Genomic DNA, 24,210 nt, shown 5'->3' with positions numbered 1-24,210 from the left:
ACAGCTCCAGACAGCATATCGCTGCCTTACCACTCTGCGCCACAAGAGGCTCATAAATCTAGAAATGTTTTACATTCATTTAAAAACTGCACCTGCAAAACTGGCATTGGCAGCATTTTCATTTTAAAAAGGGTCTCTTTAAAAACATTCTTTTTGAGTAGACATTTTATTCTCCTGAGTTTTCTCTATATTATTTCTAAAAACCATCCAAGTTTATGAATGAATTTTATTCATCATGATCACAGTGCAATTCATGAATGGATGAACCCCATCAGAACATTTTATCACGATGCATGATCAAATAAAATGTCAGAAGAAAATGCTCCCTGGTTTAAAAATATTAGTATTCATCTGGCTTCTACAATTGACCCCAAATACATCCTAATTGTCTAAATATTTATTAACTCTGAACTATAGCAAATCATGCTCTATAATGAAAGGGATCCACTTAAATCTAATCTGTCCTTAGAAAAATATTAGCATCTGAATGGGAGAAATTCCCATTGAACTAGTCATTTGTACTATTAACCATGAGGGGGTGGGAACAGGTGAATGATTCCCCACTTTACGTCAAGCAAAACTAATGGAAACACACTAATCCCCATGACAAAACTCTCATGTTTAGTTCTTGATTGTTCTTTGTACTGTAAAAAATGATAAGCAACTAAGCGTACTGCAAGTAGATTCAGTGCATTCTACCTTTGCCATATCTAGAAAGCACAGCTGTTATCCAGGAGTTGACCTGGGTAGACAATGATTTATGCTAGGCATTGGCATCTGCTGATAGCAAAAGGGAGCATGTGTCTTCCAGGCAGATGTTGTTGCATTCAGCTGTTAGTTGTAGAAATGGTAATCATAGTCCATCACTGATGCAGATAATAACCTTCCTCAGTCATAAACTTGATGATGTTTCTCTTTCTGCCTCATTGGAGATCAAGGTGGGCTATAGAGCTATTCAGAAATCTAACTCTGGGAACTTCATTGCAAGTGGATTCCAGATGGCCAGCAGTTTAATTCAGGTGAACAGTTCATTTAGCAGGCTGAGGCCAATGATTCAGCAGCTTCAAGAAGACACAGAACCTCAGAGGCAAAACAGGAGGGGGGAAATATTAAATATTGAAATGCAGTTGTCAAATTGAAGTTCACAAAATGGACGTGCACCTAAGCCCTGCCACAGAGGAAGATCATGAATGTTTAAGGTGTTCTGAATCATCCAGACAAAAAACTTACCCCACTTGTTTGTCTGTGTGCATTGGGACAGAATAGGAAATTATCTGACTTTCCATGTTGTCAAGATGCCACATAATGTATTTTTCATACCACCTCCTCCATGAAAAGTATCTAAGTTGTTGTACAAAGGAAATCAAATATGAGTGAAGCATGCAAAGATGAAATGTAAAATTATTAGATGAATTTTTAAAATGGAATATAGCATATAGGGGGAAATTAGTTTGTACTTCAAAGCAAAACACATTTCCCTATTGGGAAGTTTAAAAAAAAACATTTTCACGTCTTCCTTACCATTTTTATTTTTCGGCTCTTGCAGAAAATCTCAGCTGGATAAACAGATATAATAAACAGATCGGAACTTTGCATCCTTAGGGCCCAGATAACATTTTTATGTGATTGTTCATCAATAATTTTCAGAGGGCAGCCATGTTGATCTGCTGTAAAATAGATTTGAGTCCAGTCATCTCAGAGACCAGAAAGAGTTTCTGCATACAGACTTCTGAGAGTCAAAGTTCCCTTTGTCAGACACAAGTAGAAGCAGATAGCTTGGGATCCTTTTATTCTACTCAGAAGGCAGGAGGTTTGTAAGAGATACAGAAGTACCATGCATATTATTATCAGCTTGATTAGAGCAGAGGTGAAATGTTTAGGGGCAGAAAGAGTGTACCAGCATTCTAGAAACCAAGAGAGTTAAAGGGGCATTTCCCACGGCTTAAAAATAGCACAATGGTTGCTGATTGAAAACGCTACTAATTTGCCATAACGCACGACGTCGTAAACAATCTGCAACAATCCTGAAACCGACCCGCAAAAAGCGCTTCGTTGTAGCGCTTCTAGGGGAATCCAGAAAACTGGATTCACCCTCCGGATAGCGATACACTCCTGCAACCAATCTGCAACAGTAGCGCTAAAGACCTGTGCGTTACCATTGTTGCGGGTTCTTCAAAGTCCCTCCTCCCGAGCCTGTCCTCCAAACTTCCGGCGAACTGTTCGCCATTTTTTTTTTCTCCGAGCGAGCGGGGATCTACGAGGCAACGGGACAGCGACTGGCTTTCAAGCACGATCACTTTCGGAAATTCTGCCCGGACACCACAAGAGTTTTTCACAAGCACAGTGGCACACACCGTCACGTTCCCAAAATTTGCCCAAAGCTTAAAACCCCGTCTACCATCGGCCAGTCCTAGCGGAGTCAACGTACAGGGAGCATTTTAAAAAATTTTCCTCTGAGCGTGCCAACGAACATTCGCCGCTCGCAGTCTCCTGCTTAGCTTAGAGGGGTTCAATAGACATGATTCGTGGTGATTTCATGAGGGGCGGCTTATGTGTAGTGGGTCTTTGTGTGGTTCCCAGTGCGTGCTTGTGCTTGGGTGCGGACAACCCCTTCCATTGGCGGCTAGACCTCCGGCAAGCGGAGTTGCCGTCCCCCGTTCATTTTAAAAAATTTTCCTCTGAGCGTGCCAACGAACGGTCGCCGCTCGCAGTCTCCTGCTTAGCTTACAGGGGTTCAATAGACATGATTCGAGGTGATATCATGAGGGGCGGCTTATGTGTAGTGGGTCTTTGTGTGGTTCCCAGTGCGTGCTTGTGCTTGGGTGCGGACAACCCCTTCCATTGGCGGCTAGACCTCCGGCAAGCGGAGTCGCCGTCCCCCGTTCATTTTAAAAAACATTCCTCTGAGCGTGCCAACGAACGTACGCCAGTTACATGTCATGTTTGGTTGATTTATGCTGTGGCTGGTGAATATTATTGGGGAACTGCCGAGTACTGCCGCACTTGCTCTCGGTTGAACACCGGCATGCGTTTGTGTAATGGCGGACATTTTCCTAAAATGGCTCCCGCTGCATGTTCAAACTGCTCTTCTCGCGTGTAAACGAATACGCGCATGCGTTAAGTCAAACAACAAGGGCGCCAATCTGGCCATTAGGAGCAGATCCTGTTCCCGCGCGAGGAGTTTTGAACGTGACATGTGACCTGATGTGGCCAATGTGCGTGTCCCCTGCTGCCCTCCACCAATCAGGAGCCGGCTAGTCCCTTTGTCTTTGTGTGCGGGAAGGTATATGATCCGTTGCACCCTGCACCTCCCACCACCATTTTGCTCAGCTACTAGCAAAAGCAACATGGAATCGTCTTCTCAAGCCTCGTCCGTCCCTGCAACCGGCCGTGGCCCAACTTGGAGGGACGCGGAGATCAGGGACCTGATCGGGATTTTCTCGGAGGAGAAAATCCAGGACGCGTTCCAGTCCTCCCACAGGAATAGGGAGGTTTTTGAACAAGTGGCTATTAAGATGCGCGCCCTGGGCCACAACAGGACCGGCCTTGAATGCCGGTCGAAGACCAAGACAATGAGGGCAGAGTACATGCGTGCCGTGAACCATAATAAGGGTTCCGGCAACGAAAAGGTAACCTGCCCCTACTTCGAGGAGCAGCGCCAGCTGTACGGGGACGGGGAAGGATCCGGCAGGCCGAAGCGCGTCGGCCGGAGCCTTAAGGTGGTTCGGAAGCCGGCTGCCCCGGTCGAGGAACCACCCGCTGAGGAGGATCCCGGCGAGGGAACCTCCTCCAGCTTTCGCCCTCCACCCCCCGTCCAGCAACGAGCCGCGGAATCGGTAACGCTGGACCTGATCGCCATCGTTCCTGGGGAGCCAGAGGAGGCTCCTGAGCAAACGCCCCTTGCCTCCGGTAAGTGATTTTCTTTTTATTTTATATTTCCTTTTAAGCAAATGTGTGTTCTGACGTTTGGGCATCGTTTTCTCGTGTGTTCGTTGCAACGCATAAGACGGTAGGCTGTGGAGTGCTTGCTGTGGTTACTATTTGAAACGGTTTTAATTTTATAATTTTATAATTTAATTTTTAAAAGATTTTAAAAGAAGGTAGGCTGTGGAGTGCTTGCTGTGGTTACTATTTGAAACGGTTTTAATTTTATAATTTTATAATTTAATTTTTAAAAGATTTTAAAAGAAGGTAGGCTGTGGAGTGCTTGCTGTGGTTACTATTTGAAACGGTTTTAATTTTATAATTTTATAATTTAATTTTTAAAAGATTTATTAAGATGGTTGGCTGTGGAGTGCTTGATGTGGTTAGTATTTGAAACGGTCATGTTTAACCAACAGCCCCAAAATATTTGCAGCATGCCTCGCCCATAGGCCTTCTGCAGTACTTTGGCTCACAACTTTGGGAGCTTGCTTTGTGGTTCATGGTGTATGCTTGCTCGTTTTTCACTATTTTCTGCTCTTGTCCACAGAGACACAGTTGCCAGGGACGGGGCCCCTAGAGTCTCCAGCAGCACCTGACGTGGATAGTGATTCGGGGGCATCAACTAACATTGGTAAGTATTAGTAAAAATAGGGGGGGGGGCTGTTTTAACTGCTTTGTGCTTTTCTGTTTGTGCAGGGCAGCAGCACTGCTAAGAGAAAGAAGAGAGTCCCTCTGCGTTGCTGGTGTAGGCTTTGAAGCTGGCTTTGCCACCCTTTGGTCCTAGATCTGTTTTTTTTCCTTTTTTTGCAGATTTCATACCCGGAACACAGGAGGAGGAACAGCCTAGGGTGCTTGGACCTCCTGCCCGGCGCAGGCGGATACAGATTCAAGATGGTGAGCGTGCATGACCTGTTCCTTTCGAGCCATAGCTGCAGGACAATGTCGCTAGGCACTAACCATGTGCTCCCTTTTAATTGTTGAGAGTCCTGCTGTGAAAGTAGGCAAAAGTAAAAGCACACCATGGGCAAACAAACAATAGCCATGTGCTCGCCGGGGATTGTTTAAATTCTTGGCAGGAAAACACGGGGACAAAAAAGAACACCATGTCCACCATGGTGTGTTTTGACTTTTTTGATGTTACTAACAGTTTTGTTTCTCATTTTTTGCCAACAGAGGTTCTTTCAGATGAGGAGGAGGAACCACCCCTGGCTCCAGGCAGCCCACCACCTAGAGGTGCGCTCCCAGCAGAGGAGAGGCTTACGAGGGAACGCGGCAGGCTGAGGCGCGTCTCCGTCTTGACAAGCGTGGGAGAGAGGCTCCTTGAGCACTGCTATGAGGAGTCACGGCGTGCCGCGGCCGCTGACCAAGCCATGCTCACACTCATTGCCCAGGAGGGGAGAAAATTGAGGGCAGTCCTTAGAGAGACAAACCAAATCCTACGCGAAGGCGTGGAGGAGGTGCGTCTGATAAGGAGACTCATGGAGAGGGCTGTAGCGGTCATGGAAAGGGCCTACCCTCCACAAATCGCCCCCCCACCACCACCCACACCAACACCACCACTTCCAGCACCCACCCCACCGACTCCCTCTCAGAATGCCTCCACCCAAACAAGAAGGAGGACTATTCTCGGAAAGAGAAAAATAAAACCAGCAGACAAGTACTCCCCCTCCTAGTTTTGCCCACTTTTTCTATTTCATGTTATCTGTGTTTTGTTGTTTGTTGAATAAAGTTTATATTTTTGACTCTGTCTCTGTGTACCCTACTGTAGAATCTGCAAGGCTGAAAGCGGCCTCTCTAGTGATTGTGTATATTGTGGTACTGCTGTGTGGGTTGGAGGTTGGAGGGGTGTTAGTTCAAGGAGTTTTAGGAGTGTGGTGTGGGGTTAAATATGTGCGAGTTTAAGAAGTCACACTGGAGTCTTGTTATAAAATTTGCAATAACATTTTATTTTAAAAAACATTTTAACAGGGGAAAAACATTAGGGAATGAAACTTGGAGCCCCACCAGCACCACCCCCCCCCACCCCCCTGGAAAACCAATTTTTTTTAACAAAAGTATACATTTAACAGGGGAAAAACATTAGGGAATGAAACTTGGAGCCCCCCCCCCAACCCCTACCCCAAAACACAAACAGGAAACAAAACTCAGGTCCCACCGCTCCCCTCCCCAGCCCCTTCCATCGCCCTAACTCTCCTGCACAGCCGTCCCACGGTCCCCCTAACTTTGCGCCGGAAGAGCTCTTCGTCCTCCTTCTTCTTAACTGTGGGGAGGGAGAAAAAGTACACATTAGTACCACACATATTTTCAAATTTCTTTAGTTTACATGCATACACTTTTAAGTGGCCTTAGCCACAGTGTGAGAAGAGTTGGGCAGTGGGGAACATAACCTACGCTCTTCCGCCTCCCTCTGTTGCCTGTGCTGCTCAATCTCCCCTTTCAGCTCCGCCACTTGAGCCTCCAGGGAAGTAACTCTGGCCTCCATGGCACGCAGCCTTGCCTCCACAGTTTCAGCTATAGAAATCAAACAAAGAATTTGATCACACTCCAAAAGGAAGCATCACATCAGGCTCCCATATGGCTCCGTGTGGGTACACACACATGGGTCTCCCTCACAGACATAAAACTCTCACCTGCAGCCTGTCCCGAGGTGGAAGGTCCCTCTTCCTCCCCCTCCTCACGCTCAGGTGCTGTTGCCAGCTTGGATGGTGATTGTGTGGCTGGGCAAAGAAAAAGACAAATCATAATTAAAAGCACACAAAACAGAGATGAAACACAGCTGGTGGACACACCACAGTTAGAGTCTAAGCGCATAACCAAAGTGGTTCTACAGTACTGGCTGGCTAAGTCTGAGGGGGTTGACAGCATCTAAATACTTTCTCGAATTTCATTGGGGACAGTAGGGGAAAGAGGCAGCTAGTCATTCCATGCATGTTTAAGGGCAAAACACAACGAGGGCAGCACTCACCCATATGCCTCCTCATGTCCAGGGGGGGCTTCCCAGCCTTCTCCCATATTTTCACCATCTGGTCGTGGAAGACCGTCCTCCCACTTGGCTGCGGGATCCCCCCCCACTGTTCCAGACTGTTTAGGAAGTCCAGCTTAAGGCGCTTGAATTTTGTCCGGACCTGCTCCCAGGTCCGGACATAGCCCCTCTCCCTCAGCTTTGAAGCCAACACCAGGTAGGCACCCTTGGTGTGGCAATGGGTGCTGGCCATTAGGCGGCCAACACTTTTTGATTGTAGCACAAGCTCCAGAAGTGCCTCAGCCTCGGCGCGCTGCCAGAAGGAGCCCTTCCGTGGCTTCGGCATCTTCGGAATGACGGTTAGGGAACGAACGTGCGTTGCTCCGATCGACCACCCCGTTTTTTAAATGTATCAAAGCTGCCCACCAATAAAATTATTCCTTGGAACATGAGTGGATTGATCCTCCGGTTTGACAGGGGTCGCCAATACTTCCTGGCTACCCGCCTCCCCGAACTTTCCCCATTCAGCGCTTCCGTATTGTGTTTGTCAATTTCAGTGGGGAGTTAGCATTTAGGGCTGTCAAAGTGCTTTTGGACCAGAGAATCCCCGTTTTTTTGCTGGCAAAGTACACAAACCGCACAAGACAAGGTTAAACAAAGAACACAAAACTTTATTCAACAACAGAGTAGGAAAAACAATTAAACACGCCTCCTGTTTCTGTAGATGTGGGTGGCTATGGCGTCCCGAACCTTGCACCCCTCAGCATATATCCTTTTTCTCCTTGCTTCAGGGATGTCCTGTGTATCCTGAAGGACTACAGGTTCAGGTTCGTCCTCAGGGAAGGGGATGTTATGTCCCTTGTCCTCGCATATGTTGTGCAAAATCACACATGCGATTATCAGCGGAGTCACATTGTCAATATGTACATGGAGTCGTGACATTAAACAACGGAACCGTGACTTCAAACGTCCAAAGGCACGCTCCACTACATTCCTTGCCCGGGAGTGACTGAGGTTGTAGTGGCTCTGCACGTCCGTCCTTGGCCGCTTGTAGGGAGTCATGAGCCAGCGTCGTAATGGGTAGGCTCCGTCCCCGAGGACCAACGCCGGCACACGCACGCCCTCAATGGTGGCGGTGGGGTTTCCTGGAACAAAGACCCCTTCGTCCATGGCTTTCCTGAGGTTGGATTCCCTGAAAACAAGGGCATCATGCCTCCTGCCACTCCACCCCACCTCGGCATCGATAAACCGGCCGGAGAAGTCCACTGTTCCTTGCAGGAGAACAGAGCAAAAGTCCTTCCTGTTCCCGTACTCTTTTATGCTTCCCCCGGGGGCACGGATAGGGATGTGGCTTCCATCGACGGCCGCAAAACAATGCGGGAATCCAAGCCTGGCAAACCCGTCCATACTCTGGAATAAGGGAAAGAAAAGAATATAAGCCATGGCATGTCAGCGTGGGGTGTATCGCGTCTTCGTTGCTGACCTGTCAAACAAGAAAAAAAATTTAAAGGGCAAAGGGGATAGAATGACACTCACCGCTCCAAGCCGGTCTCCGAGGCACACGACTTTGCTGAACAATTCCGCCTCCATGGCGAGGCAGAACTCCTTAAGGATATCGCCAACCGTAGTGACTCCGAGTCCGAATTGCTGGGCTACTGTCCGGAAGTACTGAGGGGTGGCCAAGTACCACAATGCGGCAGCCACCCTTTTTTCAACTGGAACGGGGCGCCGCATGCCAGTGACTTGCCTCTCCATGCGTCCACGTAGAGCCTCCACGAGTTCAAAAAATGTCCCCCTCGACATCCTGAAGTTGGCAATCCAGTGGTCATCATCCCAGCGAGTCCACACAAAATTCTCCCACCAGTCAGAGGATCGTTCGTCCACCCAGAACTGTCTGGGGAACCGGACCTCTGCCAGAGCTTGCCAGCGTTTCTTGGCCGCCATGGTTACCCTTACAGAACGTCTTCTGCTGCTGGTCAGCGTTCCGGCCACCCGTTCTCGGTACTCCGCGATAGCAGACGTCCGACGCGACAAGGCGGTATTCATGCGCTGGACCACCGCGAGCATGTAAGCCAGCAATTGAAAAATAAGCCTCTCCATTGCAACGTTGACCTGTGCTGCGGGCAGTAGGCTACGCAAACAAAAGAGTGAGGCCGACCGCGTGTCTGCCCAGGTGCATATAAGCAGGTAACCTGTGGGCGTGTACTGTGGGCGGGGATTAACCAATCAAACATGTCAATGCATCTGGTTCCTAGAAAACAATAGAAAACACGTTCCAAGGGCGCCAATGATTGGACGATAACGCGTTGCTACGGGGTTTCCTGGGTTTTTTAAAAAAAAAGGGAACCCCGACAAGTTCGGCTTTAGGGTCGAGGTCAAAGGTGTGCCTGCAGTTTGATTGACGGGCACGGGAGGCCAGAAGCGCTAAAAAGGGACCTCCTTTGTAGCGATAAGACGGAGAACCGGAAGCCTGTGGGTTACGAAAGTGGCGAGAAGTGAAAGTGCCAAATTCCGCAAAAACCGCAGCTGTGCGTTACGGGCACGGCTAGTTACATTTCGCTACTTGAAGTAGCGCTTTCACAAACGGCAACCAAATAGCAACTTTGAGCTCTGTGCGAAATGGCCCAAAGATTTCTCAAAGGGGTTGTACTGAAGTGTTTTGGGAAAACACTGGAACAAAAGCATGCCAACATAAGCATGAAGATTTAAATCACTGTGAAAAGCTTAAGAACTGAAGTCTGTGTTTGTACTGGTTTTACTTCAGAAATCTCAACCCCTGATTACAATTGATTTTTTCTCTCTCTGTTAAAAGAAACATTTTGTTATTTTGAATTTTAAAAAATACCTCAAGAACCAACTAAATTGTTTAAATTGATATGCAGGCTGGCACTAGTGCCAAATAAGATGCGACTATCTGGAATGGCATTAACATGGCCACAGCCTATTATTAAGTCCAACCCACAAGAGAGGGTTGGCCCAAATTTGGGGCATCTAAGAGGAGGCCCATGCCCAACACCCACATTGGAGCTCAGAGGCGCCCTGGGACCACCTTTTCCCAGCTGGGAAGGTTGGTCCCTTGCCTCTGGATCTCTCCACATGGGAAGCAACCTTACCAGGACCCAATGGATGCCCATCTCATTTGGGTCCCTCAATTGCTTGGCCTCGAGCCCCTGGCCACCCAGCAGGATCAACCACGCTCTTACCAGCCGGTCCCTTAATGAGACCCCAACACCTCAGGGAGTCCAGTGAACATGAGGGCTCCCTGCAAAATAAGCTCCTCCTTGTGCTCCCTAATCTGCAGCTGTGACAGAATTTCAAACAGTAGAATTAACAACCCCAATCATAACCACCACCCTAAACCAATGACAACTGGGAGGGAGGGTGGGAAGTTGTCCCAATGGTGTTATGGGCAGAGAGGATGGGCTAGCTACATGTGGCGCCTTATAAAGTTGCCCTACAGCCCCACCCTCCACCGCTACGCCATACGTGCCCTATGGTACGCATGCTCCCGAGGCTGTTGCACCTGGATTTGAGGGCCTGACTGCATCATGAATCAGCAGCCGCCATTAATGGCAGCCGCTCTTTAATGCAGGCAGTTGATCCTTCCCTCAAATTCCTGAGCTGATCCAACAGTAAAATATCATACTGACACAGGGTTGGACAGCCAGAGTTTTTCAGGAAAAAAGAAAACAGATAACTGGGATGACTCAGACATAGAAGAGAAATAGAAATGGAGGGGAAACCTTGTCTCTGAGGGAGAGAAGTGGACAGGGCCACCACAGAAGACTACTAGCTTTAGGTCAGCAATGGAAAGACCTGGAATATTAAAATGTTCTCCCATGGTTGTTTGCTTGTGTTGTGGTTTTTAGTGTTGGATTTATATCTTTTGTGTGTGTGGGGGGGGTGGGAACTAACCTGTTTGTCCAATGTAAAAAGTGGAAGGGCACTGCTAACATTTGATTGATGCACAGTACCTTTGCATCCTTTACAACAGTGGTCCCCAACCTTTATATCGCCGTGGACCGTTCAATGCTTGACAATTTTACTGAGGCCCAGGGGAGGTAGTCTTTTGCTGAGGGGCATCGCTGCTGCCTGAGCTCCTGCTCCATTTGCTTTCCTGCTGGCACACCTGACTTCACGCCGACTGCTGGGGGCACTGCCAACAGTAGCTGCACAGTGCCATGCTGAGGGGGAGCCCCAGCCATGGCGGCCACCAGAGAGTACCAAAGGTGAGCCAGTGGCAGAGTGTCAGGGTAGCCCCCGAGGCAGCAGCCAGGGAAGAGAACGAGGAGGAGCCGCAGCCCGGTACTGACTGATCCACGGACTGGTCCTGGTCCTGGTCCCCTGACCGGGGGTTGGGGACCACTCCTTTACAAGCATTCTTTACAACATTCCTCTCACCTTATGACTAGAATAAAAAGCCTCAGAGAGCTGGCGGGTAATAATTCTAAAATAATAAAACCTATAGCAGCATTTGCACAACACAAATTCTCAGTGAGAGTTCCTATCTCTTCTTCACTGTATAATTAGAAACTCATACATAAACAATATCAACTAGTAATGTCTGATAAGATTCTGAAGAAACTAATTCTAAATAAGTTTAAAACTTACGGCCATTCTGCACAGGGGGAAAAAAAGCCTTACACCAGCACAATGGTGTAACACTAAATAAAAACACACCTCCTGGAATTCCTCACCTGCTGGCTCCTCTGCTGCTGTCTAGCGCTTCCTGACATTTTGCACGCCTTCTTGAAATGGCATACGAGGGAAACACGCTAGACACACTCCTCTCTTCCGCCTGTCTATCAAGACAGGAGGCCAATCACCTTCCTTGCTCTTTTAAAGGGACCATGATGCCCCAATGTTTTTAAAAAACCTATTAGTTTAAATGTATATGCATTAATTAATAGATGCATTGGGCTCCTTTCACTGTAATCCATCTTGAAATCTGGAGCCTTGATGCTTTAAAAAAAATTGGGAGGGGGATTTTTTTTGGGGGGTGGGGGGGAACAGGCATGCTTACTGGTCAAATTGGTGGGGAACAGTTCATTTGTTATGTTTATTCGGTCAATTGACCCATATAAATTATACATGTACAGAAAACTGTAATTAATAATAAAAGTTAATTATCATGACATAAAAATACAAGAATATCGCTACATGAAATATTAAAATAGTAGAACAATGTTAAAACAATGAATTGTTGGAAATGAAAATAAAGTTATTGTGAGTAGGGGGGAAAAGGGGTTATAACTAAGGATGGGCGATTCGGATTCGGAAACGCCCGAATCGGCCGAATCGGGGGCGATTCGGGCGTTTCCGAGCCAGGAACGGTCCGAATCGGACCTCTGGCTCCCCCTAGCGGTCCGAATCGCCGAGATTTGGCGTTTCGGACCGCCGAATCGATTCGGCCCGAATTGATTCGGCTTGAGTCGGAGGCTTCAGGCAGCCGTTGCCTGAAGCCTCCCTGGCTGTCTGGAATGTTTTTTTTTTTTACTGAATTTTTTTTGGCGCCTAAAATGGCGGCGGGGGGGAGGGGGGGAGTGAGTGGCCAACCAGAATGCCTGTAGCTTTTCAGCTCAGGCATTCTGGCCACTCACAGAGGGGTTTTTATTTTTTAAATCCCCTTGCTTTGTAGCCTGCACAGGAGGAGGCTACTTAAAGCAAGGGGCTGCTTGCTGGAGCTCACTTTGAGCTCTGGCTGGCTGGCTGGCTGTGTGCTGCTCCTAAGCTCCTGCTTGGTAGAGCGGCCGGCCTGCCTGCTGCCTTCTGGACTCCTGGACTGGTGGACTTCTCTGGACCTGGCCTGTGTGGACTGCGCTGGACAAGAGAGCAATAGTTTGTATTAGGGTTTTTTTTCTTCTGCTTTTCTATTTTTCTCTATTTTCCCCTCTCTCTCTCTCCCTCTCTCTCTCTCCTCTTTTCAAAAGTTTTTTGCCTTTGGGTTTCTGTGGGTGGGGGCCTGGGGGGGTTGGGGAATTGTGTTTGCTGTTCATTGTGTTAACTGTTTGCTGTGTTGTTCTTTGTTAAAGTATTTTGGGGGTGGGGGTTGGGGCTTGTATTTTAAAGTTGCCTTGTTTCTGATTGTTTGTTTTTTGGGGGGGGGTTGGTTGTTTTGGGTTTTTTTCTACAGGTTTCCTCAGTTGCCACCTTTGGGCTTCGTGCCCTGGGTGGCAGCTGGTTGTTTGATAGGTGTGTAGGTGTTTTTTTGGTGGGGGGCTAGTTTTAGTTTAGTTTTTTCTTTAGTTTAGTTTAGTTTAGTTTGTTAGGTTGTGTTTGTTAGGTTGGTTTAGCTTAGGGCCTTGCAGGGCCAGTTTTTGCCAGCCACCTTTGGGGGAGTGCCCTGGGTGGCTGCTGCTTGTTTGTTGGGAGCTGTTTCTTTGGTAGAGTTAGCTTGTTTGGTTAGGGCCCTGCGGGGCAAGTTTTTCTTGGTGGCCACCCTTGGGGGAGTGCCCTGGGTGGCTGCGGTTGTTTGCAGAAGCTGTTTGGTTGGCCTAGGCTAGGCTTGGTTTGATTTGGCAGTTTGGGCCTTGCAGGGCCACTTTTGCTTGGTTGCCACCTTTGGGAGAGTGCCCTGGGTGGCTGGCAGCTGGTTGGTGTTTTGGGGATTGTTTGTTTCCTTCCTGGGGGAATTGCTGCGTTCTTCTCGGGGTGTCCAATTAGTGACCCTTTAAATAGGCAGTAAAATCCATAGTGTTAGGAGAAATTATAAAGTGCAAATATTTTTTTAGAATAGATAGTTTCTTTCCTAAGTAGCCAGATAGGATTTTTATAAGAGAACAGTGATTTGGGTTTTAGGTTAAAATTGTATTTTCTTGATAGTTAAAAAAACATTTAAACCAGCAGGGGCTGTGCCTTATTGAAGGCCAGCTTTCCTGGTAGAGACAGGAATTGATTTAGAGGCCAACAGGTTTAGGGGTTCTTCTTAGCAGATCAGGTGGGGGCTTGGTGCACAAATCTGCTCCAGCCTTCCTTCTAGCTAGTAACACTCAGGTACTTTAAAACACTTTAAAAGTCTAAAAAGGTTTTTTTTCCTAATTTTTCCCTGCTGTAGGTTAGGTAGGGACAGTTAAACTTAGCTAGGACCAGACAGGTTGCTTTAGTTTAACAAAAAAAAAAAAAAAGGGAGAGAGAGAGAGAGAGAGAGAGAGAGAACAGGAAAACTCCATAGAAGTTAGGTCAGCTTAGGGTCTAAAAAAACTAAACAGGTAGCTGGTGGGAGGGTTTTATAAGTTTCAAGGTTTCCTTAGAAACAAGTGTTAGGGCAGTTAGTGGTAGGGCCTCAAATTTCCCTGTCTCTTAGATTACAGACAGTTAGTAGGAAAAGTTTGTCCAAGGGAACATGAGTGGGAAGAAGGAAGGTCAGGCTAGGGGCCCTGGGGGAAAGGCCCTACAGAAAACCAGAGGGGTGGAGGGGAGTGAGAGGGGGAAGGAAGTGTCCTTCCCCCCACCTGAGAAGAGGCCTGTCTTGGGTCGACCTTCCACCACTCCGACCTCTGGCCGGAGTGGTGCAATAAAGAGTGTCCGCAAGGGTCTCTTTATTGAGGCGGCTGACGGGGCGCCCCCTTCTAAGGTGCGGCAGGCAGGGGTCTTTGCTGGCACTTCTGCGGGGCCTGCTGATCAGGCAGCCCCTCGTGCCGCTCCTTTTGCTAGCGAGGCATGGGGGCGTCAGGAGGAGTAGCCTGATCTCTCCCTCAGGGTGAGCCTTGGGGACATGAGTGGCTTGTCCTTCATGTCCCCAGGCATCACCTCGGGGGTGCAGAGAGCCCTGGAGGAGATGGGTGAGGGACTGGCCCGCCAGTCTACTCCCCTTTCTCCTCCAGGATCCAGCAGGCTTCAATTGGGGGGGGAACAGGAGCAGATGGTTGAGGTGGTGCAAGAGGGAGAGATGGAGGTGGCACCCCCTGCCCCGCCATCTCAACCCCTTCCCCCTCTCTCACCTCTTTCTGTCCCCACCTCAGGACACGGTGTGTCCGGCCCGAGCTCCTCAAATGAGGCAGCTCAGAGGACTTCGCAGGCTGCAAGCCAGCCTACGTCGTCCAAAGCCTCCAAAGTCTGGAATTACTTCCAGACAGTGGAGGGAACCCACCTAGCAGAGTGCCAGCTCTGTAGGCAGAGGGTTAGTCGTGGAAGGCAGGAGCGCCACTACACGACTAGCGGCCTCATGAACCACCTGAAGAGGCACCACCAGGCTGTCCTGCTTCAGGGGGAGAGACAGGCTGGCAGTGGGGTGCGTGCGCAGGCACAACCTACCGGCACGGGGCTGGAGAGTCTCCCTGGGACCTCCACCTCGAGAGCTCTCCCTAAGAGTTCTGCTCAGGGGGCGGGTGGAGTTAGAGGGAGGCAAGCGACCATGGTGGAGATGCTTGCCCGGGCTGGCAGTGGCATGCCAAAAGGGGGGTTTGAGGCAGGGTGTAGGGCCGCGAACCATGACCTAGCTGCGCTCATGGCCATGGGTGGGTACCCCTTTCGTCTGGCCAACGACATGTACTTCCACCGACTATGCCGTCGCATATCCACCTGGTACACGCCTCCTAGTCGTACCACGATTAGCAGGACAGTGTTGCCCTCTCTTTATAGGGCAGCCAGGTGCCGGGTGGAGGTAGAGATGTCCCGAGCTTCAGGGACCGTACACTTCACCTCGGATATATGGACGTCATGTCATGCGCAAGATGCGTACATCTCTCTGACTGCGCATTGGTGGGACGTACGGGAGGTGCTGGGTGGGGTTGAGCCTGTTACGCAGGGTGAGGGCTGCCGGGCAGGCTATCGCCATGCCTTGCTGCACATCGAACCCTTCGATGTGCGGCACACGGCAGACAACATCGAGGGCACCATTCATAGAATGGTAGATGGCTGGGTAGGCAGTGGGACGGGGGTCACCAAGGGCTTCTTGGTGACAGATGGTGCCCTCAACATGACCAAGGCGGTCAAGGGCATGGGCCTGAAGCACATCTCCTGTGCGGCCCACCTTCTCCACCTCGTGGTTAAGGATGCCCTTGGGATCGGCTCCAAGGGAACCGGTTCATCCGCCGAAGCCATTGACTTCAGACATCTCATCGAGAAGTGCCGGAAGATCGTGGCGCATTTCTCTCACAGCTCGTACGACGTCTCGAGGCTGGAGAGAAAGCAGGTCCTGATGGGCGTGCCGCAGCACTGCCTTATCAGAGACGTCAGCACGCGCTGGAACTCCACCCGCGCCATGCTTGAGCGCTTGGTGGAGCAGAGGAGAGCCTTAGACGCCCTTGTCTAGGAGACGAGGATGTTTATGCCTGGGGAGTGGCTCACCCACCGAGAGTGGGAGATCATTTCTCAGACCGTGGAAGTGCTTGCGCCCTTCAAGACTTCCACGGAGATGCTCTCGTCTGACACGGCGAGTTTGGGTCTGGTCGTGCCCATGGTCCACAAGGCCCATGTGGTGCTGGCCCCCTTCCTGGACCCGGCTCGAGGACATGCAGACGTTGTTCCAGCCGTGCGCGCCCTTGCGAGGAGGCTTCTGAGAGGGCTTGAGAGCCGCTTCGAACCCCTCTGCAAGTCTGTGACATACAGGCTCGCCGCCATGTGTGATCTGCGCGTCAAGGGCAGTTTAGCAGAGAGGGAGAGGAGCCTTCCTGAATGGCGCGAGCTGCTCATTCAGAGGCTTGCCTGGTGGAAGTCCAGGGAGGCTGAGGTGTCAGGCCAGGCAGGGGAGGAAGGAGCCAGCACGACCGCTGCTCCTTCCCCCCCAGCCTCTGCTGGCACATCAGCCACTGCGGGCCACCCTAGCGAGAAGGCTGAGCAGGGCAACTTCTTGCTGGGGTTCCTCCAGCCCACTCCTTCTCTTGAGGGCAGCGGGTGCCCGAGGGAGGACAGTGTGTCTGGGATGGTGAGGGCTTACCTCGGTGAGCCCCAGGAGTCCGAGAACGCCTGTCCCTTGAGATACTGGGCCAGGATGGAGGCGGTCTGGCCGGCCCTCTCCCGCCTGGCCCATGTCTACCTTTCGTGCCCACCAACGAGCGTCCAGAGCGAGCGGGCATTTTCTCATGCGAGTAGCACTGTCTGTAAGTATGGCTCCCACCTGGCGCCCGAAAGAGTCCAGCAATTGGTCTTCCTCAAGGTCAACTTGCCGGCTCTTGGCCATCCAGAACTATTCTTGGAGGAGGACTGAGGTGAGCACAGAATTGCTGTGACTGCATCCTCTCTGAGTCTGTTCTGGGTGGCGGGGATGAAAAACGCTCGCCCAAGGTAAAAATTCAGACAGGACCAGTGCCCTGGCCAATCTAAATTGCCCCCCCCCAACCACACAAGCAGAAATTCTGCAATCACCAGAGGGCCAGAGATTAAATCTGGGTCCCTCAGTCATGCCACCCATTTGGAAAACTTTTCCCAGTCCCAAAGTGAGCCTTAGAGCTCAAGGTAAACCCAAGAAGTAACTGAGCATTTCTCAGTGGGTGCCCAGGAGGAGTTTGTTGTTGTGCGTGTGCCGATTTGTCGTTTTGCTGCTGCCAGAGCTGTTCTCCCAGAACAGCTCTGCCAGGGCTCTCTCAGGATGTGGCCTGAGTAGAGCAGTTGGGTTAGAGGTGGTTTGAGGCGGTGGCCTGTTAGGGTGTTGGATTCCCCACCAGTGTCCACTGCGCCGTGTGTGGACTTCTGGGGGGGGGATGTGTCTTTTTGCTGCTGCCAGGGCTGTTCTCCCAGAACAGCTCTGCCAGGGCTCTCTCAGGATGTGGCCTGAGTAGAGCAGTTGGATTTGTGGTGTTTGAGGGCGGTGGCCCAAGCGTAGGAAGGGAAAGGTGAGTGGAAGCTGCTTTGATACACCTTTGGGTTGTGAAAAGCAAGTCTTCCTCTTGCTTTGTATTTGTTAGAGGGGGGAGGCTGGATGGGAGAGCCAGTGATGAGTCCACAGCATGGATGGAGCATCCAGATTCGCCTCTGAGCTCCTCCATTTGCTTTCTGAGGCTCTCCTGGGTTAGTGCGTAGGCGCCGTGAAGCTTTACAGCTTCACTGGGGGTTTCTGGGGGGATCTCCAGGTCTCCCCTGGAGGTTGACATCCCTGAGCCACTAGTGTTCCTAGTGGTGCAGGGATATCCCCCCCACAGGCCAGTGCAGGGCCCCCCTCTCCTCTGCAGGGGAACCCAGGTGAGAACTCAGTGGACCTTATTGGTTCTGCAGTTCTCACCTGGAGGCTGCTTAGGCTGCCAGCCACAGGTTCCCCTGCACCTGGGAGAGAGAGTCCCTTCCTGGCCTCTGTTTGGAGCCAATGCAAGTCAATGTCTCCATTGACTTGCATTGGCAAGCCTTCCCCCGCCTTCCCCGGGGGCTGGGAGGGAGGGGGTGCAAGTTGCACCCCTGAAACTTCTTGGGGATCTCAGGGAGGGTCTTCCCTGAGTCCCCTGAAAGTTTCAAGAAGATTGGACCACGGGGTCCAATGCTACGGGCTCCCAAAGAGGGTGCCCCTATCCGCTCCATTGGTTACAATGGAGCGTCAGGTTCTCTAGGCTGAACATGTTTCTCCATAGACTTCTATGGGGGATGTTCCTTGGGAGCCCCCAGGATGGGACCCCCTGGTGCAATCTTCCTGAAACTTGCAGGGGATGGAGGGAAGACCCCCCCAGAGCCCCCCTGCAAGTTTCATGAAGATTGGACCAAGGGGTCCCCATCCTATGGGCTCCCAAAAGCGTGAGAAAAAAATGATTTCAGCAGGTAAATTGCCAATTTCCTTGTTCTGTAATCATTTTTTTGTCCGGGTCAATTCGGATCCGAAACGGTCCGAATCGGGGCCCCAATGCACAACCCTAGTTATAACATGTAAAGAAAAAGGGGGAAGAAACTATAAGAAGTTAACTACAGGGACAAGGAATCAAGGAGTCTTCTTGAGGTGAGAAACAGTTAATTTTGTGCCCTGCCTGGGTGATTGTGAAGCTATTCGTTGGTCCAGGCAGTTTTTTTTTAAAGAGTGACCACAGCTGAACAAGGCTGCAATTGATGCGGCGGATGGGAGCGGGACAAGGAAATGTGTGGCCTGGGAGCGCTTGCCTGCACGACATGCATCAGAGCAACGGAGGGGGCAGGGGAAGAGCTTTATAAGCACCACATGCCATTGGAATTGCCCTCTCCACCGCCATTAGTGACAGGGGACAGATCGCTGTCCCGAGTAGTGAGAAGGAGGCCTTGCCTGGGGGGGCGAGGTGACAGAGCTTTCCAGCCCGGTGGGGCCAGGAGAAAAGATTGCAGCCATGGCAGACGGTTCTCTGCAAAGAAGAAAAAGAAGATGGGGAGGAGTGTCATCGGAGCAGGCAATGAGCGACCGATGACCTAACTCGGAAGGGGGGAGAGGTGGAGTGGCGCAGCAGTGAACTCTTGGGATGGCCGGGTGGCGATTGCACGCCCGGCAAGGTGAGGCAGCCGGAAGCAGCATTGAGGCCCCGCGGAAGGCCGAAGAGGGGGCCGGCAGGCGGAGGGAAGTTGGGCTAGTGTATCGTGGGTGCGCGCAGAGTTGGTCACGGCTGTCCGTGGGACACAGATTGAGACCCCAGGGACTCCACAGAGCAGGGGGAGGGAAGGCGGCACCAGCAGGTCATGGTCAGCACTGAGGGGCTTGTGGGGATCACAAAGCGAGCCCGGGGACTCCAGTAGAGAGCCTGCTCGCTGGAAGAGCACCCAGGGACCACGCAGCAGGGCGTGGGGCCACCTGGTGGTGGTGGATTCCCATGTTTGTTCAGCCAGTGCCAGTCCTTCAGGGAGTGGGGCAAGGCAAACCAGGCCAGCAGGGGACACCTGCTGAAACCCAGGATGCGTGCGAGGGTGGCCCATAAACCCCCTAAGGGTCCACTCCCGGCCTTCCACTTCCTCCAAAGGGGGGGAGGCCAGGGTTAGCAGGGTTGTGGAGGGGCACATGCCTTGACTGCATGCCCTCAAGGGGTGAGGGGTGACCCCTATTGAGGGACCTGGCTCTCCGGAAAGAAGGACGGAGTGTCGGGTGGAATGGGATCTTCTGCTGCAGGCAAGTCAGCCTAAGATACCACGGGCACTTCGGGTGGTGGCCCCTACACCCATTAAGCTGGGGCCCTTAATGGACTGGCTTACCTTATACCCTAGGCAGTGGGAGGCTCTTTAACTGGCCAAAGGTTTTATCAAAGGGTTCCGGATTCCTTTCATGGGGGAACAGGTACCCACGGTTTGTGGTAACTTGCATTCCTCCAGGGAATTCCCAGAGGTGGTGGCCAACAAGTTGTGGTAAGAGTAGAATCATAGAATCATAGAGTTGGAAGGGGCCTAATAGGTCAACTAGTCCAACCTCCTGCACTATGCAGGACACTCACATCCCAATCGCTCATCTGCTGTAACCTGCCACCCCTTTGCCTTCACAGAATCAGCCTCTACGTCAGATGGCTATCTAGCCTCTGTTTAAAAATAGTACCTAGCAGGGAGGATGGCGGGTCCCTTTGGCAGCCCACCGCTGCCTAGCCTTCGGGTCTCTCCCCTAGGAGTAGTGCCCAAGAAGGCAGAAGGGCAATACCGGCTAATCCACCACTTATCTTACCCTTATGGTGGATCAGTCAATGATAATATACTGCCGGACATCTGTGCGGTGTGCTATGCCTCTTTTGACATGGCAGTGGCCATGGTGCGTACCTGTGGGCCTGGCGCCCTCCTCGCCAAGAATGATATTCAATCTGCGTTCCACTTGCTGCCCATCTACCCAGAGGATTTCAATCTTCTGGGGATCAAGTTTGGAGACGGTTGGTATGTAGATAAATTGATGCCAGTGGGTTGCTCCATAGCCTGTGTGGCGGTTGAATTCTTCAGCTCATTCCTAGAATGTGCGGTGAGGCGCAAGAGTCAGTTTCAGGAAGTCACGCACTTCTTAGGTGCTTTCTTGTCAAAAAGATGAAATCCCCATTCTGAGTGAAGAGAGAGAGAGGGAGGGAGGCTTGAGGGTGGGCATTGTAGCTGGAAATCTTGTTACTTCAGCCACTTTAGTAACACACATGTCTTGTGCGAGTGTCTTGCTGGCTGCTCTCATCCTGCTAGCACTACATGGCAGGGGTAATCCATTGTGGTGGATTCCCTTGCAAGTACTTTAAAATGGAGGATGTAGCAGCCAGTTTGCAGATGTTATGCTGGACGTTCATGATGTCGTGCAAAATGCCAAAAAATGGCGTTTACAAACGATAAGGATTTTACTTTTTTTAACGGGTGTGGAATGGCTCTTAATAATTTAAATGTCTAGAGAAGAAAACAAGAAAGGTTAGCAGGACTTGTCAGCTTACACAACAGAATCTTTTGGGATGAATGGTTTGAACCTGTTTGGGTGAAAGAAATTTTATCTCTTCACAAGGGACAGGACTTTTTTAGATTCAGTGCCAAATAATGCAGTACAATAAAAAAGGATTAGGAAATTAGTGCTTCCATGTGTGCACTAGTATAATCTATAAAATCGAAACTTGGTTGTATATCTTATATTTCAGTGCTCTGTAGCTGTGGTCCCCAACCTTTTTATCACCGGGGACCGGTCAACACTTGACAATTTTACTGAGGCCCGGGGGGGGGTATATTGCCGAAGGACATCACCACCCCACCTGAGCCCCTGCTCCACTTGCTTTCCTGCTGGTGCCCCTGACTTCTCACCACCCGCTGGGGGGCGCTTCTAGCAGCAGCTGCGCAGTGCCACGCCGAGAGGGAACCCCAGCCATGGCGGCTGCTGGAGAGCACCAAAGGTGAGCCAGCAGCAGAGTGGCAGGGCAGTCCTGAGGCAGCAGCTGGGGAGGAGGATGAGGAGGAGCCGCGGCCCAGTACTGACTGATCCACGGACCGGGACCGGTCCCCAGACCGGGGGTTGGGGACCACTGCTCTGTAGAAAGGAATAATCAGATTTTACTTGCTTGCCAGCAAATTCACTTCAACACACAACATATCCATTAAAGCAGGGGTAATCAACCTGTGGTCCTCCAGATGTTCATGGACTACATCTGGAGGACCACAGGTTGACTACCCCTGCATTAAAGTATTTCTGTTCCTCCACATAGCTCTTCCAAATGGTTCTTGAAGTATATGTTTTAGCACAGGGTACTGCAGAGAAAACCAATTAGAATGCAAACAGGTTTTAAACAATAGAGATGTTGCAGATGTTTGGTGAAGATATTTGACAGTCAAACATACCATTGTTGTTTGTGACAATCAGACATGAACTGATTACCAGGGCTGTTCACTTTGACATTGAATGATTCAAATGCCTGCTGATCAGGCCTGCATCAGGTTTCATAAATGGGCTGTCAATACAGACAACCACACATGTTGCTAATGACCACTAAGATAAATAAACAAATGGTAGGAATCTTTTAAAAAGCATTATATTTCTCCATGATGATTTATATTATTTGTGTCTGATTTTACTGTCAGTTTGAAGGGCTGCTTCCTGAAAGAAGTGACACACATCCAAGGACAGAGGTAAAAAATAAACCTTCATTGGTCTATTTGAAAGCATATGCTTAAAAGCTGGTTGTGGTATACTATAAAAGAAAGAATATATTAAAGAATTCACTCGATGGGTCAATGACCATAAAGAAGAAGAAGAAGAAGAAGAAGAAGAAGAAGAAGAAGAAGAAGAGTTGGTTCTTATATGCCGCTTTTCCCTACCCGAAGGAGGCTCAAAGCGGCTTACAGTCGCCTTCCCATCCCTCTCCCCACAACAGACACCTTGTGGGGTGGGTGAGGCTGAGAGAGCCCTGATATCACTGCTTGGTCAGAGCAGTTTTATCAGTGCCGTGGCGAGCCCAAGGTCACCCAGCTGATTGCATGTGGGGGAGCGCAGAATCGAACCCGGCATGCCAGATTAGAAGTCCGCACTCCTAACCACTACACCAAACTGGCTCTCATAAAAGTGGTCCATTAGAAACTTTGGTTGCCAAATTGTGACTGGAAAAGCAGCTGTGAGCCAAATGGAAGAGAGTTTGATTATTCTGAGTAAGAAATGCAACAGCTGGATTTTCACATTGAAACATTGGTCAATCTAATCTCCTGTCATAGAATATATATAGCGGAATTAAGACCAAAAAAGAGTCCCGAATTCAAGTATTTTAAGTATATCTAATTCCATTCATTTTAAGCGTAAGAAACATAGGATATAGGATAAACTAACAAAATTTATTTTCATAGAATCATAGAATGAAAGAAACAAAGAATTGGAAGGGACCTCCAGGGTCATCTATTCCAATTCCCTGCAGAATGCAGGAAACTCACATTTACCTGCCCACCCACAGTGATCCCAATTCCATCCCCAGATGATGCCCCCCCAAACCTCCCCCCCCCCCGAAACCCTGGCCAGTCTAGCCTGGAGGAAATTCACCTATCAACCCTGAAGTAGTGATCGGCATTTCCAGGGGCATGTAAGAAAGAGCCACAAGAGCCAAGCATGGACACAATCCCTTCTGCCCAGCCACTTACAATTTGTCTAAAATCATAGAATCAGCATTTCTGTGAGGTAGCTATCTAACCTCTGCTTAAAAACTTCCAAGGAAGGAGAACCCACCACAACTCCTGAAGAAGCCTGTTGCACTGAGGAACTGCTCTGTCAGGAACTACTTCCTGATGTTTAGCTGAAATTTCTTTTGAAGTAATTTCATCTCATGGGTTCTGGTCTGACCCACTGGGGCAACAGAAGACAACTCCACTCCATCCTCTATGTGACAGTCCTTCAAGTACTTGAAGATGGCTATCATATCACATCTTAGTTGTCTTCTCCCCAAGCTAAACAGACCAAGCTCCCTCAACTATGGTTGTGCACTCACCTACAAATCTGGACTGCCTTGGCTTTGGAGGAAGCCGCCTTGGGCTGCCTTGACTTCAGGAGAAGCTGCCTTGGCTGCCTTAGATATCTCTGAAACCTCTGAGATTTCTATGGTGGCACTTCGGAACCCGTTAAAGGACCACAGAGCTGGCTAAGGTGAATTTGAGTGGAGGCCGGGGTGGTGGCAGCAGCAGCGGCAGCAGCAGCAGCAGCTCTTGCCTGGCTGCTGGATCCCAGGGTAGGGATGGACAGGTTTGCGCTGGCACATTGCCAGGCCCAGGACCTCTGGGTGGATCTTCGAGGTGAGCCAGCCTCATGCTGAACCCGGCCGCTGGGTGAGCCATGCAGGGGACAAGGGAGTGGAGAAGGCAGGCAGACATGTTATCATCATCATCCTCCTTGGGGGAAAGAGGGAGGGAGGGAGGGAGGGGTGGCCCTCCCACCTTTCCTTTAATGGCCACATACAAAGAGCCTCAGAGTGCCCAAAGTGCTCCGGGCAGCCAGGGGCACCCTGAAGTGGGCCTCAGAAGGCCCACTTCGAATCTGTTTGAACATG

General features: G+C 50.3%; 2 protein-coding genes across 2 annotated transcripts; one reads left to right on the top strand and one right to left on the bottom strand.

Annotated features, from left to right (window-relative positions):
* Positions 1–1,834: 1,834 nt before the first annotated feature.
* On the top strand, positions 1,835–5,600 carry LOC143831180 (uncharacterized). The gene is made up of 4 exons (XM_077324251.1): positions 1,835–1,867; positions 4,312–4,555; positions 4,735–4,818; positions 5,098–5,600. Exons 1-4 carry the CDS (start codon positions 1,835–1,837, stop codon positions 5,595–5,597), a joined length of 861 nt encoding a protein of 286 aa, XP_077180366.1. The 3' UTR covers positions 5,598–5,600.
* Positions 5,601–6,068: 468 nt separating this feature from the next.
* On the bottom strand, positions 6,069–6,667 carry LOC143831179 (uncharacterized). The gene is made up of 3 exons (XM_077324249.1): positions 6,555–6,667; positions 6,316–6,435; positions 6,069–6,184 (listed from the first exon to the last, which is right to left on the bottom strand). The coding sequence occupies exons 1-3, from the start codon at positions 6,664–6,666 to the stop codon at positions 6,069–6,071; spliced, it is 348 nt and encodes a 115-aa protein (XP_077180364.1). The 5' UTR covers position 6,667.
* Between the last annotated feature and the right edge of the window lie 17,543 nt (positions 6,668–24,210).

This window comes from Paroedura picta, chromosome 3 (assembly GCF_049243985.1).
Source record: "Paroedura picta isolate Pp20150507F chromosome 3, Ppicta_v3.0, whole genome shotgun sequence".
Taxonomy (NCBI): Eukaryota; Metazoa; Chordata; class Lepidosauria; order Squamata; family Gekkonidae; genus Paroedura; species Paroedura picta.
The sequence above is the reverse complement of the archived record's forward strand: the minus strand, read 5'-3'. Positions and strand labels throughout refer to the sequence as shown.